The sequence below is a fragment of the Asparagus officinalis genome, chromosome 8 (genome assembly GCF_001876935.1).
Source record: "Asparagus officinalis chromosome 8, Aspof.V1, whole genome shotgun sequence".
NCBI lineage: Eukaryota > Viridiplantae > Streptophyta > Magnoliopsida > Asparagales > Asparagaceae > Asparagus > Asparagus officinalis.
In genome coordinates this window covers 62,506,810-62,521,377 of record NC_033801.1, presented here as the reverse complement: position 1 = coordinate 62,521,377, position 14,568 = coordinate 62,506,810, and the positions used below count along the sequence as shown (strand labels likewise).

The following is a 14,568-nucleotide window of genomic DNA, read 5'->3' as shown; positions in this document are numbered from 1 at the left end:
TTACGGTCATCAAAATCACAATTATCAAATATATCATCACAGTTAGAAACCAATCCTAAAGCACATGTCATTCAAGTCACATAATGACGTCACCAGAAGAAGCATGGAGGCTTAACAACCAATTCAAAGGTAAATTTTAAGATTCCTCCAAGGTGCTGAAATTATAAGGCTGTCTACCTTATAACTGCTTTGTAGGATTTTCAAAAGTCCTCCACTGCCAATAGTCTTCACTGGTAGTAGTTCAGCATATACAGTGTTGCTCTCTGATTGACAATTTATATGTTTACTAAAGTTACTGGGTTTACCAATGTTCATTTCTACAGCAACCAATAACCTAATATGTTAAAAAGCATAGCAACATAGAATAAAAAGGGCGTCTAGGCTGGTGGTATGTTGCCTATATTATATTTTGTAGGTTAGTGGACCGACTCCACTCTGCTTTAATTTTTTTTTTCTATGAAACTAAAGTTCTGCAATTAGTTTCTTTAAATCTTTAATATTTTGAATTAGTCCCTCATTTCATTGAAATTGCTACTAGGTCCATCAATTCCCTAAGCTATTTTGAAATCAATATCTTAAATCATTAAAGTTGCTATTAGGTCTTCTACTTCTTAAGTTATTAGAAATAGCAACTAGAGAAAATTAGTCACTTTCTTTCTTTAAAAAACTTTTTTTGAAGGGTTTTCTATTATCGCTTAAATCTTTCATATTTTGAAATTAGTCTCTCCAAATCATTAAAATTTCCATTAGGTCTCCTATTCTTAAGTTATTTTGAAAATTTTTCTTCAATCAAGAGTAGAAATAGCTATTAGAGGGAAATTAGTCTCTCAAATCCTTTTTTATTTTATATTATTCGTTTTAATAAAGAGTCACAAATAGCATTTAGAGAGAAATTAATTTCTTTCAATTTTTTTTTTGTTTTCTTCTATTAAACCCTAAGCTTTACCCCCCAATTATTAATGGGGGTTTCCATTGGTTCCTTAATTCTTTCATATTTTGAAATTAATCCATCAAATCATTGAAATTGCTACTAAGTCCTTCAATTCCATACATTATTTTGAAATTAGTCCCTCAAATCATTGAAAATGCCATTAGGTTCCCAAATTCTTATGGTATTTTGAAATTTGTCTGTTCAGTCAAGTGTAGAAATAGCTATCAGAGGAAAATTAGTTTCTCCAATCCTTATTAATTTTAAATCCTTCAATAAAGAGTAAAAATAGCAATTAGAGGAAATTAGAGTAAAATCTCTCTCAGACCCAAAATGTTTGATCAGATTATTTTTAAATCCAATTTGTATTTTAACAGTTTGATATATAGTGTAAGTTGTTTATTTGTTATTGTAACTTTGCTATATTTGTTTTAAGTAATTATATACATGATATATTTTTAAGTCAAATAATTAAATTATTGTATTTTTTTTCCACAAAAATGCCGCAGCAACACACGGGTTAATTTTGCTCGTTTTTTAAAGTTGTTTAATCTTTCTGAGGAGCTTTACGCTCCATGCTTAACCCCTATCACTATGAAAAATGTTTAGAGGATAATGATGTGATCGACCTATGAGACTTCAACTTCCTTTATGACAGGCTTTTGTTTAATTGTATGTTTCTCGTTGCATTCACCTTCCAAGTGTATTTCCTGTGGCCGGGTCAACTCTGAGGCCCTTTGTTCATACTTTATCTTCCTTCTTGGGATGGCATGTACAATTTTAAAAGAGGAATGCTTGATAATCCTAAATAATGATTTTATTGCAACCACGCATAAACCCATCCTCAAACATGAAACTGTATGTTGATATCTGGTTCCATGTAAAAAATGGTAAAGCAATGTTTAATTTTAAAAGAGGAATGCTTGATAATCCAAAGTAATGATTTTATTGCAACCACACATGAACCCATCCTCAAACATGAACCTTTATGTTGATATCTGGTTCCATGTAAAAAATGGTAAAACAATGTTTCTACCTTGAGGTGTAGACGTGTAGTCACAACTCACATTTTATTGACTACAAGTCAAGTGACTCTCGGGTCAAAATTCGTTGTCCGATGGATTTTACATAAGTTTGTAGTCAATAATTATCTTTACAGACATTGTCGATTATCCCTCCTAATGGATCCTTAGTAAGACATTATGATGATAGTTGTGTTAATAGCAGCACCTAACACATGTACGCCACACAAAATTATGTTGATAGTTGTGTTAATAGCAGCACTTACATTTGGTAGTCAATAATTTTCTTTACGGGCATTGTCGACTATCCCTCCAAATGGCTCCTCAGTAAGAAATCACAAAATTATGTTGATTGTCGTATTAATAACAGCACTTAACACATGTCTACCACATATAATATTTCATGTAAGAGGTTGCTTAAGTTCTTCATGTTAATCTCTTATACCATTTTCTGAGACAAAATGGACATAAATCAAAAATTTAAATTATGTAGGACGTAAACTTAAACATCAAACTTAACAATAATCACTTCAGTTTGGAAATATTTTCCAAGTTATGTGAAACCATTTAAACTTTGTACTGAATTCCATAAGTTTCTATTAGCATTAATATTATTACTATTAGTTTTGTTGTTAATATTGTTATTGGTAGCATTCAGGAACATACTATGGAAAAGGTGTAGGTAGCTAGAGAATCTCTTTTTTATGTTAAATGAAAACTATACTTTGTACTCTTGCACACAATAGACATGTGAGCACCCAGACACTCCTACATCCTCACATGCATGCTGCCTTTCACACAAGGGTATAACGTGGACTCTGGGAAGTATTATTCTTTTGTTCTTCAAATTTTTATGTGAAACAATATATGTCACTATCTTATATTCTTATGAAATGCATCATGTATCTTATGGTTTCTCACAGCACACTGGAAAATTTACTTATCTTAATATGTGCACATTGGGTTAAATTATCTTATGGTACACTGTATCTGCAGTACAAATTGCACATCTTTTAACGCACTAAATCCTACAATAGATTGACTCAAATTAGATGTTGTTCAAAGAGGCATTTAATTCCAAGTACGAGAATTAATTATGAGTTATATGTTTTAAAATGGGTGGCTTTTTTACAAAATAAGAAAGAACAATTCACCTCCATGTTACCCAATTTCGTGATTAGAAATAGGTAAGACTCTCATCTTGCTTGGTTATAACTACAACTCTACAAAACACAATCAATCACTAAACCCCCCTTTTGAGCTCACGATTTTAAATCCTTGTTTATGAATCCATCTAGCTGCTAGAAAACATGGTAAGTTAATTACAAATCTATGATAAGCATTTTTCACTTTTTTTAACCTCTATGTTGGATTTTGTAAATGGAAGAAAACGTCTTGTATCATTCTTCTATTTGTATTTTCAAGTTTTGCTTCCGGATGAGTAGCATTTTGTTTCCTCATGGATGAATAGTAGATTTTAGTCTTTGGTTTGTTTGAATAAGCAGTAAACATGGTGTACATTGATCAAGATGGTACATTGAACCCTCTTCTATTTATTTTCTTTGTTTGTTAACTTTCCAATAGGAAGTATCACATGTTAAGTTTAATATGACTTAAATTTCTGGTTTCATTTCTTGGTTGATACCCTTGATGATCATCAGACTTATATAATTACTATATTAGTGTATACCTTATATAATTAAAAATGAAAAAATGTAATCTGGATACGAACGTGAGACTTCCCACTATGCAACCTGCTCCTTTACCACCCAAGCCAGGTCTGAAGGGATGTTTTTCTCATGTTGAAATTTATTGCAGCAATAGATGTCCCATCTTATGTTTTTCTCTGTCCATATTTTTATTTATTTTTGTGGTCATCTTATTTGCTTATCTCATATTTATTCTTCAATCAGTTTAAATTCAATGATTTACATGGTTGCCATTCATGTTGAGACCATATATCATTTATGCTGGTTGCCAGCTTTAAATTTATCTCCACGATGTAAAGTTGTTAGTTGTATACTTTCGTACATAACTATTTGCACATAAAAAAAGTATATCATGGTACACAATACAATGTGACGCAGAATACGTCAAACAAGAAAACAATACACGATTCACATCTCAATTGAAAACTTTGTTTATTTCTTTATCAGGTACACATTCATCTCGCATATCTCAATTTGGCAACTTTGTTTATTTGTTTTATCAGATATACATTATGTTAAGATGAACATATTCTTGTACTTCTGCTACTTGACGATTACTTACATGAATTCACTGTAGTTTCCAGGGGCTCTATTTACCGTGCTTTGGGGCTTATGGTTGCAGCATCTCCCTGTGCATTAGCTGTGGCACCTTTAGCATATGCCACTGCAATAAGTTCATGTGCAAGTAAGGTATTGTTTGCATATTGCCAGTAATGAATTTGAACTGTATCAAAAGAACGTGATTTTTAGATTTTATAGTTTATTCATCTGTGTTTTTTTAAGTTCTAACAAGAAAATAATGCGATTTCTAGTTTCTAAATGTGATATGAAAATTTGAGTGATATCTCTTGAAATTCACGCTTGATGCTTAAAATTTGCTATGCCTTTTAGATATCCTCGCAAAATAAGTATGTGCAGAGGGAATAGAGATGTACTCTAATTTCTAGTATAATATATACAAGTATCCGAACTTTTTTATCATCCTTGTTCTTTTTTTAATACGGAACTTCGTTTTATCGTCCTCATCGACCAGTAGCAAGGAACCATGTGACTTTTGGTATGATACACCTTTCAGTCAGCCTATATCGGTATAAAATTCAGGTTATAATCCTGATAAGGATTGGGCTGATGATTAAGTTTTTGCATTTAGTGCATCTATATTAGTTGAAAGGAAGGATAAAATTGTCATTTTTACTGAGCAGCCATAAATATATGATATTACATTGATTCCATTTTCTAGTGATGTAGGGTTTACGACTATCAGCTTTAGGCCCCATGTCCATGCTATTGTGAAAGGGCTTGCTGAACGATTATTTCCTGTCCATTAAATCTTACATTTCGTTTGTATTTGTTAAAGATTTCGCTGTTGTCATGTGAGTCGGAGATAATAATAATATTGATTTTCATTTACCATACTTTGGTAAATGTCTTATGAGGACGTTATTTCTAGTTTTTCATGCATTTAAAGTTTTAATGGATGTTTATTGGGATTGTATGTTTGTAGGGGCCAGGAAATGTTTTCCGGGATGCCTGGTGGCTGATCGTGGTTTTCTTGATAATGTTGAGCATATTTGAGTTTTAAGGGTTGGCATTGGGTCTGAAAGATTACTTGTCAGGGAAATAACATCAAAAGTTCCACTTTAGGATCTAAATTATTTAGGGTGGTTGTCATTGAGTACCGTGTTTTTTTTCGGATGGAAATTGATTGACTGAATTCTCAGTCCAGGAGATTTGCAACAAGTTGAATCATCTGAGAATGTTTTGATAGCTGCGAAACAAGTTGGATTATCTAGGAATATTTTGATAGCTGGAAAAACAGGAGCTGAAATTGAAAGAATGAAGAGTGCAAGAGGTTTTCTTGAAAAAGGTTGCAGCGATGTACTTAGACAAATATTCAGCAGAAGTAACTACGCTGCTTCTTAAACTAGAAAATAAAATAAGTATTGTAAAACTATATATTGAGTGATCTATAGTCAATCTAGGACTCCTATTATATCGAAAGCAATCCCACCTAATTATTAAAAAAGTACAAAAGGGACTAAATTATTTTACAGCTTTCACAATTTTCTACTCTGGACAGGACTCCTAGGGCCTGAAGATGCAATTAGTTAGTGGGTTTTGCATCTTACTCCAGAGAGGACATTATTAGTCTTCTTTCTCTAAAAGGAAAGAAACTACATAAACACACACACTCGCATCTAGTAGTAGGAGTTATCTGTATGCCCAATATGCTATGAGGGTATGCATGTAATTTGCTTTTTTTAACCTTGTTGTTGGCAATATCTATATATATATTATATTATATATATATATATATTATATTATATATACTATATATATATATATGATTTTTTTGCGGTTGGAAATCGATTGTCTGGGGCTCAGAAAGCAATTTTCTTGCAGAATTAGCCCTATTTTGTAGATCTTGTTTGTATTATGTTGAGCAGTATATTGTATACTGTAGTTTGTTATTAAGAGTTCTTCGTAGGTTTTATTCAGTACTTGCCTTTGGTGTCAATTTAATAGGTTTCATTCAGTTCTATAGTTTTGGCATCATTTTAGATAGTAAAGGTCATGGCGTGATGTGAAAATGAGCTTATTTGTGTGTATGCACAGATGATTTCCTTCTAATAAATTCATGATTAGATGACAGAATTATTTGTTTGCATTTTGAGAATTATAGCAAAATTATATTTCTTGTTGTGCAGATTTTCATGAGCGTATTCATGATTTCTTGTTGGTCATCTCTGCAGGGAATTTTGCTAAAGGGTGGCCACGTGTTAGATGCCCTTGCGGCTTGTCAGACCATTGCATTTGATAAGACTGGTACATTGACAACCGGGAATCTTATGTGTAGAGCAATCGAGCCCATTCATGGACACTTGGAACAAGGAGTTCAATCTTGTTGTATTCCGAACTGTGAAAACGAAGCTTTAGCTGTAGCTGCAGCCATGGAAAAAGGGACCACTCATCCTATTGGAAGGTAAAGAAATCTTAATACCCTAGTCCATCCTTATTCTTACTTTGGGTAAATTTTGTGGCAAAAAAAATTAGCGTTGTTTTATCTGCTAACTTCTATGTTCATACAACTTTTGCTTCAAACTTGCCAGTAATATAAAGTAGCTGAATCTGCATGCAGAGAAGAGAAAGAAAGTTTGTCCTGAATAGCTCATTGTTTATCGATGTATTGGGTTTGAGATCATCAAAGCATAGCACTCCTTTTACATTTGAGCTTGAACTTCTTGATTCAATTAGTTAAATATCACTGATAGATCTTACCAAAGTGCACTGTTCACCGATCTAAGTAACAGGTCGGAGTGGGCAGAAGACAGTGCAAAATGATGCAGAACTTCGCACAATAGTATCAGGATAGATAAAAGAAAGGCTTGACTTTGTCTATGAAATAACCATCTTCTAATATAATTTAAATCTGATATTTAAAAACTGAAGAAGAACAATAAAGATGACTTTACCATCCTTGATTTGTTAATCATACAATAAGATGAGAATTTTTTCAGAAGTTTTGATTCCGAAGTTTGAGCTGCCTACTTGGAATTTGGAAACTTTATAGAACAGATTAATGTAATTTAGAGATTGTTTCAATTGGAGTCTTCAATAGACATCATTCTGCACCTTCGCCAATTCATTGGAAAAACAAAACGTTAACCTGATAAATTGTACTCCATCTTGGGTTATGCCCAGTCAGAAGGGAATTTAGATTAATTTTTTGACGTCAGTCTACTGATGCCAACTTGCAATAGTCAAACTACCACCTTAATGTTACATGTGAGATCACCATAATCATCAATAACACTGTCTTAAGATTTTTTTCCATCCAGACAACATCCTCTGTGAAGCACGATGCTTTACGAGAGATTCTATAACAATTTATGATCTGTTCAACCACGCAACCCTCATAATCGCGGGGGGGGGGGGGGGGGGGTGATTTCTTTGTCAGCTGCAGCTAGAAGGAGTGGGCTTATACTCAATCATAGATGGCTAGATTCAATATTTTCAGACTGAATGACACCTTTCTTGAATTATTGGAAGGATTCGTCTGAGTCCTTTAGGAAGTTGCCAAGTGTATATATCTATGTATATGGTTAGACTACAAACTTTCTAACCAAAGTAAAAAGTGGTAGAATTCCATCACATCAACACCTTCCCCCCCCCCCCCCCCCCCCACGCACACTCGTATATGTATGTACACATGTGTGTGTAGGTCAAGGTTATATTGACATGGAATGTTCACAAATATCTAAAAAAAAATGATCGGCATGCATATATCATGAATCATGATCTAATCTGGTTGTTTTCATTTTTTGATATTCTGCAATCCATGTGAATCAAAATTTGAGTCTACTCAAAAACTCTCACCTGCTAATTAAGCAAATAAAAGGAAAAAAAATTGGAAAAGTGCATGCATTTTTATCTGGTTCATTTCTCTGAATGTGAATTTCGTTTTCCCCCCTTATTTAAAATGTTTGTTTTTGTAGAATACCTCTTTCTGCATGATTTATACCTACACTTATGTAGGTATAAGATATTTATCCATTCCAGCAGAGGTTATAAGACGGACATTGAATAACAACTCCTTGTTGGCTGTTACTATGTTTGCATATAAAGTAAAACCAATCACTTAGAAGTTGTGCTTCTGTGATTAATTTAGTGAACTTGTTAGCTTGGGCAACCTATCCTAGGAGTGCCATATGTTTGATGTTTCATTTGCATTTATGTGAGCATTTATGTGACCTTTTTTTTTCTTTATTCTGGTACTTGTAATTTTGCAGAGCTGTTGTAGATCATAGCCTTGGGAAAGAACTGCCTACTGTTTCGATTGAAAGCTTTGAGTGTCTTCCTGGTAGAGGTCTTTTGGCAACGCTCTCTGGATTTGAGGTCAGTTAAGATTACATATTTCCAAACTTGCATCTGATCTTGTATTGTTTGGAACTCTTTATGGTCTGCATGAACTCATATTTCCATAGAAATGGTTGAGCATATGATGATGAGTGGTTATTTTTCTTGATATGATCTCTGTACATTTTCTGGAAGATAGATGAAAGTTGGACAATTCCAGTTGGCATTACGGTTTTAATATAAGTGACGTTGATTACTTGTACTTATGTTATCTCATTCATTTTTTGTCAGTTAGTTTATTTGGTGAATTCATTTCATTCATGGCCTTTTTGAATTATTTTTACAGTTAAGTAGCTTTAGGTCTTACCTTTCAGTTGCTGCCTAATTCCTTCACTAACTCTGCTTTTAAAGATGGCTGGTCCTTCAGACAATAGGTATTCCTATTATTCCTTTAGTCTCATTTTTCCAGGGAATAATCCTCAAAGTTCCCTATATTGACCCCTATATGAAGATTGCAAACCATAGGAAATTGCATTTATCTTTATGGCATAAAATAAGTCAAAACAACCAATTGGAATCACATTCCCAAATTTCCTTGAATGGTGTTCGGCATTATTTATATGTAAGTGCTCCTGTCTCTTCTATCATGTTTGGATGGAGGGGAAGATGGGAGAAGGTAAGGTAGGGGAAACTATTCATCTGTTTGAGAGTTCTTTGAGGGACAAAGTGCCCCCCACCCCGTCCAAACAACAAAAAAAAAAAAAAAAAAAAAAAAAAAAAAAAAAAAAAAAAAAAAAAAAAAAAAAAAAAAAAGAAAGAAAGAAAGAAAAAATAGAGAAAAATATAAAAAAAGAGTACCATAATGAAATCCTAAACACATTGCTAAAGAAAGTGTGCTCTTCTTCACAAAGTAGGTTTTTAATGTCAATTGAAAAAGACTTTGAAAGCAAAAACCAAAAAGCTTCATCTGTAGAAGCTAAAATTTTTTCCTTCCCTTAACAGTAGACACAGAAGCGTACCCATTAATGAGACTATTTGAATTATTTGAACTAATCTTCTCTAGGTCTTTTCACCCCTCTATTATTTCTCAAACTCCTGAAAAATTTATTTCAGATATATATATGTTTTTTTAATAAGTACTAAAGTTCGGAAAGTATTGAGTAACTTAATTATATGAAAAAAATTCTGTAAAAAACAATTATCAGTAGACAAAAACAACTAATATATCCCTCATTTTTACCCCTTCATTTGGATTTTTCAGCATGTAGTCTTAAAGATCATTATGTTTGTCTATTTGTTTAATTGGGTTATCTGACAGAATGGATCCTTTGTAAATTTCTATGGAGTAAGTATCATGTTTGGTTACTTTCAAAACTTAAAAGGAACACTTTGCTTGCAGAAGTTAGTGTACTATTTTTAATCTTAGAATATCTGCCAGATATTTTAGAGTTTATGTCTATGACTAAAGGATAAAAAGTAAATGATTTAGATGTTTTAGAAGCTTAACTTGTCTATTGAATTGAATATAATTACAGAACTAAAGTCACTTTTTTTTTATTTTTTCCTAAATTCCTATCAGCATAATGAATGTTTTGTCTTTTCATTTTCTTTAGAGATATATAAGCTTGCTAAGATGAGAGAAAGAAAGAGTAGGGACTTGGGTAATATTAAATGTATCAAGAGTGGATCAAAGAGTTCTAGTATTCGGGAAGGAAATGAATTAGAGGTGGAGTTACTTTGATAAATTGTTTATTGATGATCAAATAGGTGAACAACATAGAGATTTAGACTATACAGTGCACGATAGAAACTATAGATGTTGGGAAAGTAGGATTAATGAGGTTAAAAATGTTCTAAAGTAAATGACAAGTGAAAGAGCCGTGGGACTGGACAATATCTCTATTGAAGTTTGGAAATGTCCTAGAGATATAGATTTAGGATGGTTGACTAAATTATTTAATAAAATTATTGAGAAAAAGAAAATGCCTGATGAGTGGAGAATTAATACTTTGGTCCAATATATAAGAATAAAGGATATATAAAGTTGTTCAAACTATCGCCGTATTAATCTCATGAGCTATGTTACACCAGTACGGGTATGGGTTCGGGTATGGAACACGACAAATTTGTAAAAGATAGGGTATGAGAACACGACTGAAGCTTATGGTATATAACTATAGTTTTGAGCTATATATGTAAATGACCCTTTTAAATCGTAGTTCTTAAGACTGAAATGAACCTAATCCTTATCGTAGTTCTGAGCTATGGAAGTGAAGTGTGGATATGTATCCACAAAGTGTATGATGTGTGTTTTAAATTAAACATGCATAGTCTGATTAGTACATGTCCGAATAAATATATACATACATTTAAGGAGTGTCCAAGAAGTGTCGGGTGTGGGTATAGGTACGACACACATCGGATACATGTACGGCTCCACATTGGAAGCACCCAGGTAATATAGCTCATGAGTTATACAATGATTTTGGGAGAGGATAATTGAGCAAAGACTAAAAAAGGAGACAAGTGTATTTGAAAACTAATTTGGTTTTATGCCGAGGAGGTCAACTATAGAACATATTTATATATTGAGAGAGATAGAGAGGAGAGAATCTACATATGGTTTTTATTGATCTAGAAAAACCTTATGATAAGAGTGCATAGAGGTAATGTGGTGAATTTAGAGAAGAAACACGTATCTTATATCTTTATATATATATATATATATATACTATATATATATATATATTATATTATATATATATATATATGAGAAAAATGGTATGTTTGGCTACCAAGCATAAAAATTTATGCTTGGTAGTGAGGTGACATAATTCCATCATTCATTCAGAATGTCTTGTATATCCCCATGCACTGCTCAACCCATGTGAATATGATCCCCCATTTGAATGAGTGAAGGGGATTTGTGCCACCTCACTACCAAGCCACAAAATTTATGCTTCGGTACCAAAATACCCATATTTCTCTCTCTCTCTCTCTCTCTCTCTCTATATATCATATATATATATATATATATAATATATTATATATATATATATATATAGCGATGCTGATAAATGTATGTATGAAAAAGTAACAATTAAAGTAAGAACAAATGAATGAGAGATTAAATCATTTCCTATACCTTAGGTTTGCATCATGGATGCACCGGCTATGAACCAATTTACTAGGCATATTCAGGATGAACTATGAAGTCCTATGGTATATATTATTTGCTGATAATATAGTAATAGTTGATGAGACTAGAGAAGGATAATTTCTAAAGTAGAACCTACAATATATATAGATGGTCAATAAATATCCAAAAGTAATCACTTTCATTATTTAGGATTAATAATTCCTAATGATAGTGAGATTGAGGATGATGTTCCTCGAATCAAATCTGGATGGTTAAAACGGAGGAGTGCTTTCGGAATCTTATGTGATTGTAGAATACCAATGAGATTAGAATAAAATTTTTATAGAACGGTTATAAGACCAATAATGCTTTATGGATTAGAATCAAGGTTTTAAATGTCGGCCGACATATCGGTTTGAGGGCTTGACCGACACGACATAGATGTTTTCAACTCGTATGTCGGTTATCAGGGCCAAATCGAAAATATCAGGGTCATATCGGCCTATTTTTTAGCTTTGAAAAATCGGCTGATATGATACTTTTTTTTAAGATCTGTTTTTTGTTATCGGGTTTGGGTTTAGTGATAAATACCCAAACATGTTTGACCCGTTCTCATGTTTAAGGGTTTCTTATGAACCCGATTGAAAGAATTTATGAACCCAAATCCATATATTATTTACTTTTTTATATGTTTAGTCTATAGAATTTATAAAGTATGCTTATATTAAATTTATGAATGCTTAGATTACATTTAGGACATGATATTATACATATGTGCACTACCCGATATGGCAATCCGATATTTAGTCAATGTCCCCCGATATATCCCCGATTTTCGCTATCCGACATGGATTTTAGCCATCCGACATGAACCCGACATCCGATATTTAAAACCTTGATTAGAATGTTGGGCAATTAAAGAACATGTTCAGAATATGAATGTAACAAAAAAGATAATGTTAGGATGGTCATGTGGGTATACCGTAAAAGATAGGATAAGAAATAAGTGCATCCATAGTAAATTAGAGATTGCACCGGTTAGAAAAAATAAAAATATTATATGCAACAGAGACCTCTTAATGCACCGGTTAGAAAAAATGATAATATTATAGTTAATAGGGTAAAAAGATCTAGTGGTAGATCTAAGAGAATTTGGTTAGAAGCAATTAAAAAAGGATGTGATAATAGTTAACTTAACGGAGGAGATGAGCCAAAAATCGAATGGAATGAAAGAATATGATTCATGTAGTTGACCTGAAACAACTGGGATAAAAACTTTGTTGTTATTGTTGTATAATGAATGTTATGTCTTTTCGTGAAATAACCGTACATTATGCATACCTCATCTATTTTCTTGTTGAAAATCTAATGAGAATGTATATGTCAAATGATTTTTCTCATTCAAAAATTGGAGGGTTTTTATTACAGAAGCCAGTGTTGAGTACTATTTCTTCTCTCATAACAACCAATTTCATGTTATTTTCTAGCTTCCCCACAAGGGAAGCTTGCCCAGCTATTTTTGCACTAATTATGTTCTTCCTTCCTGAAATATTAGTGATTACATATCCAAGAATAACCATGAAAGAGAATCCTATTGTCTATTTCTGATTAAGTTTCTTTTATTTATATTTGTGTTTTCCAACTTGGAACACTTTTTCCAATGAAATATATATTGCTTGTTTCAGTTGATGCCTTTATAGTATAGATTATCCTTTATTAGATGTCTACCCTATTGTCCTGCATGCATGAAGGTGCTGGTCATCTTGAATCCTACCTGTACATGTACATGCATTGCCACTACGTAGTTGTAGGTCAAATTCATTTTTATATGTCAATCAAATATACTCCATTGCACCTCCATCGTGTTAGACGCTATTTTCTTGCTATATATTAATAAAACATTTCTGTACTTGCCTCAGATCCAAAGGCAAAGTGTTCGACTTTATTACTGACACCTTATCTTTTTTATGCTGTTGTAGTCAGAAAATGGAGGTACTCAGCTCTTAAATGCATCACTTGGTTCTGTGGAGTACATCACCTCCTTATGCAAATCCAATGTGGAATCTCATAAAATAAAGGAAGCAGTGAAAATGTCTGCTTATGGCTGCGATCTTGTTCAAGCAGCACTCTCTGTCAATAAAAAGGTAAACCAAAATATACTTTGTAAATGTTCCAATATATATAGAAATAACGAATGCTATATTGTAATAACTTAGGTGTCTGACTTATTTCAAAAGGTCATGTAATGCTTAAGTTGTGTTAGATTACATAATGCAACATAACAAGTTACATAATGGGTTTTTTTAAACAATGCTTGATGATAAGTTAATTTCTAAACTCTTTTTCTTTTTCATTTTTTTGCACATGAAATAACGCAATTGTTTATCTACTAATTTCATTCGTTTTGGAATGTAATTTTTAGGAGAATGCATCCTATTTTTTCTCTTTTGTTTTTTATATGGTACCTTAGCTGCATAATCTCTCTTTAGATGTTTTACTACTTTCTTGCATAAACTGGAATTACAAAAATTAATAATGTAGGTTTCTTTTTCTGCCAATTGGCCATATAGGATTTCCAGTGAGGTTCATCCTTGCAGATAGTTCCTCCTCTTGGACATGCTCACCATATAGTGGATTGGTATCTGGTTCTAAGGTCATAAAATTTGTTCAATTTTTGCATGTGGCTTCTGTTTCTTAGCGGATTGCATTTTGATGGAAATGCTTAGATAATGTTGTGATTATGATTGAATTTAACTCTTAATTTCTAATATCTTAGATTTCAGACTTTAAATGATTGTGATCAATTTAATTAATTTGATTCCTCTACCCATCATTAGAATTTTTTTCACCTTCGGTCTTTTTCCCATATTGCAAGCATGCAATGCAGCTGAATTTTTTTATGTGCACCTAAAA

The 14,568-nt window shown here is 32.6% G+C and overlaps 1 protein-coding gene across 1 annotated transcript in view; it reads left to right on the top strand.

Moving 5' to 3' along the window:
• The window catches only part of LOC109821293 (probable cadmium/zinc-transporting ATPase HMA1, chloroplastic), a 43,611-nt gene that overhangs the window by 22,990 nt on the left and 6,053 nt on the right, over nt 1-14,568 (top strand). Inside the window, exons 6-9 of the mRNA XM_020387480.1 lie at nt 4,237-4,349; nt 6,413-6,642; nt 8,450-8,555; nt 13,635-13,799. Of these exons, the coding sequence (XP_020243069.1) occupies nt 4,237-4,349; nt 6,413-6,642; nt 8,450-8,555; nt 13,635-13,799 (614 nt within the window). The remainder of the gene's footprint in view (nt 1-4,236; nt 4,350-6,412; nt 6,643-8,449; nt 8,556-13,634; nt 13,800-14,568) is intronic.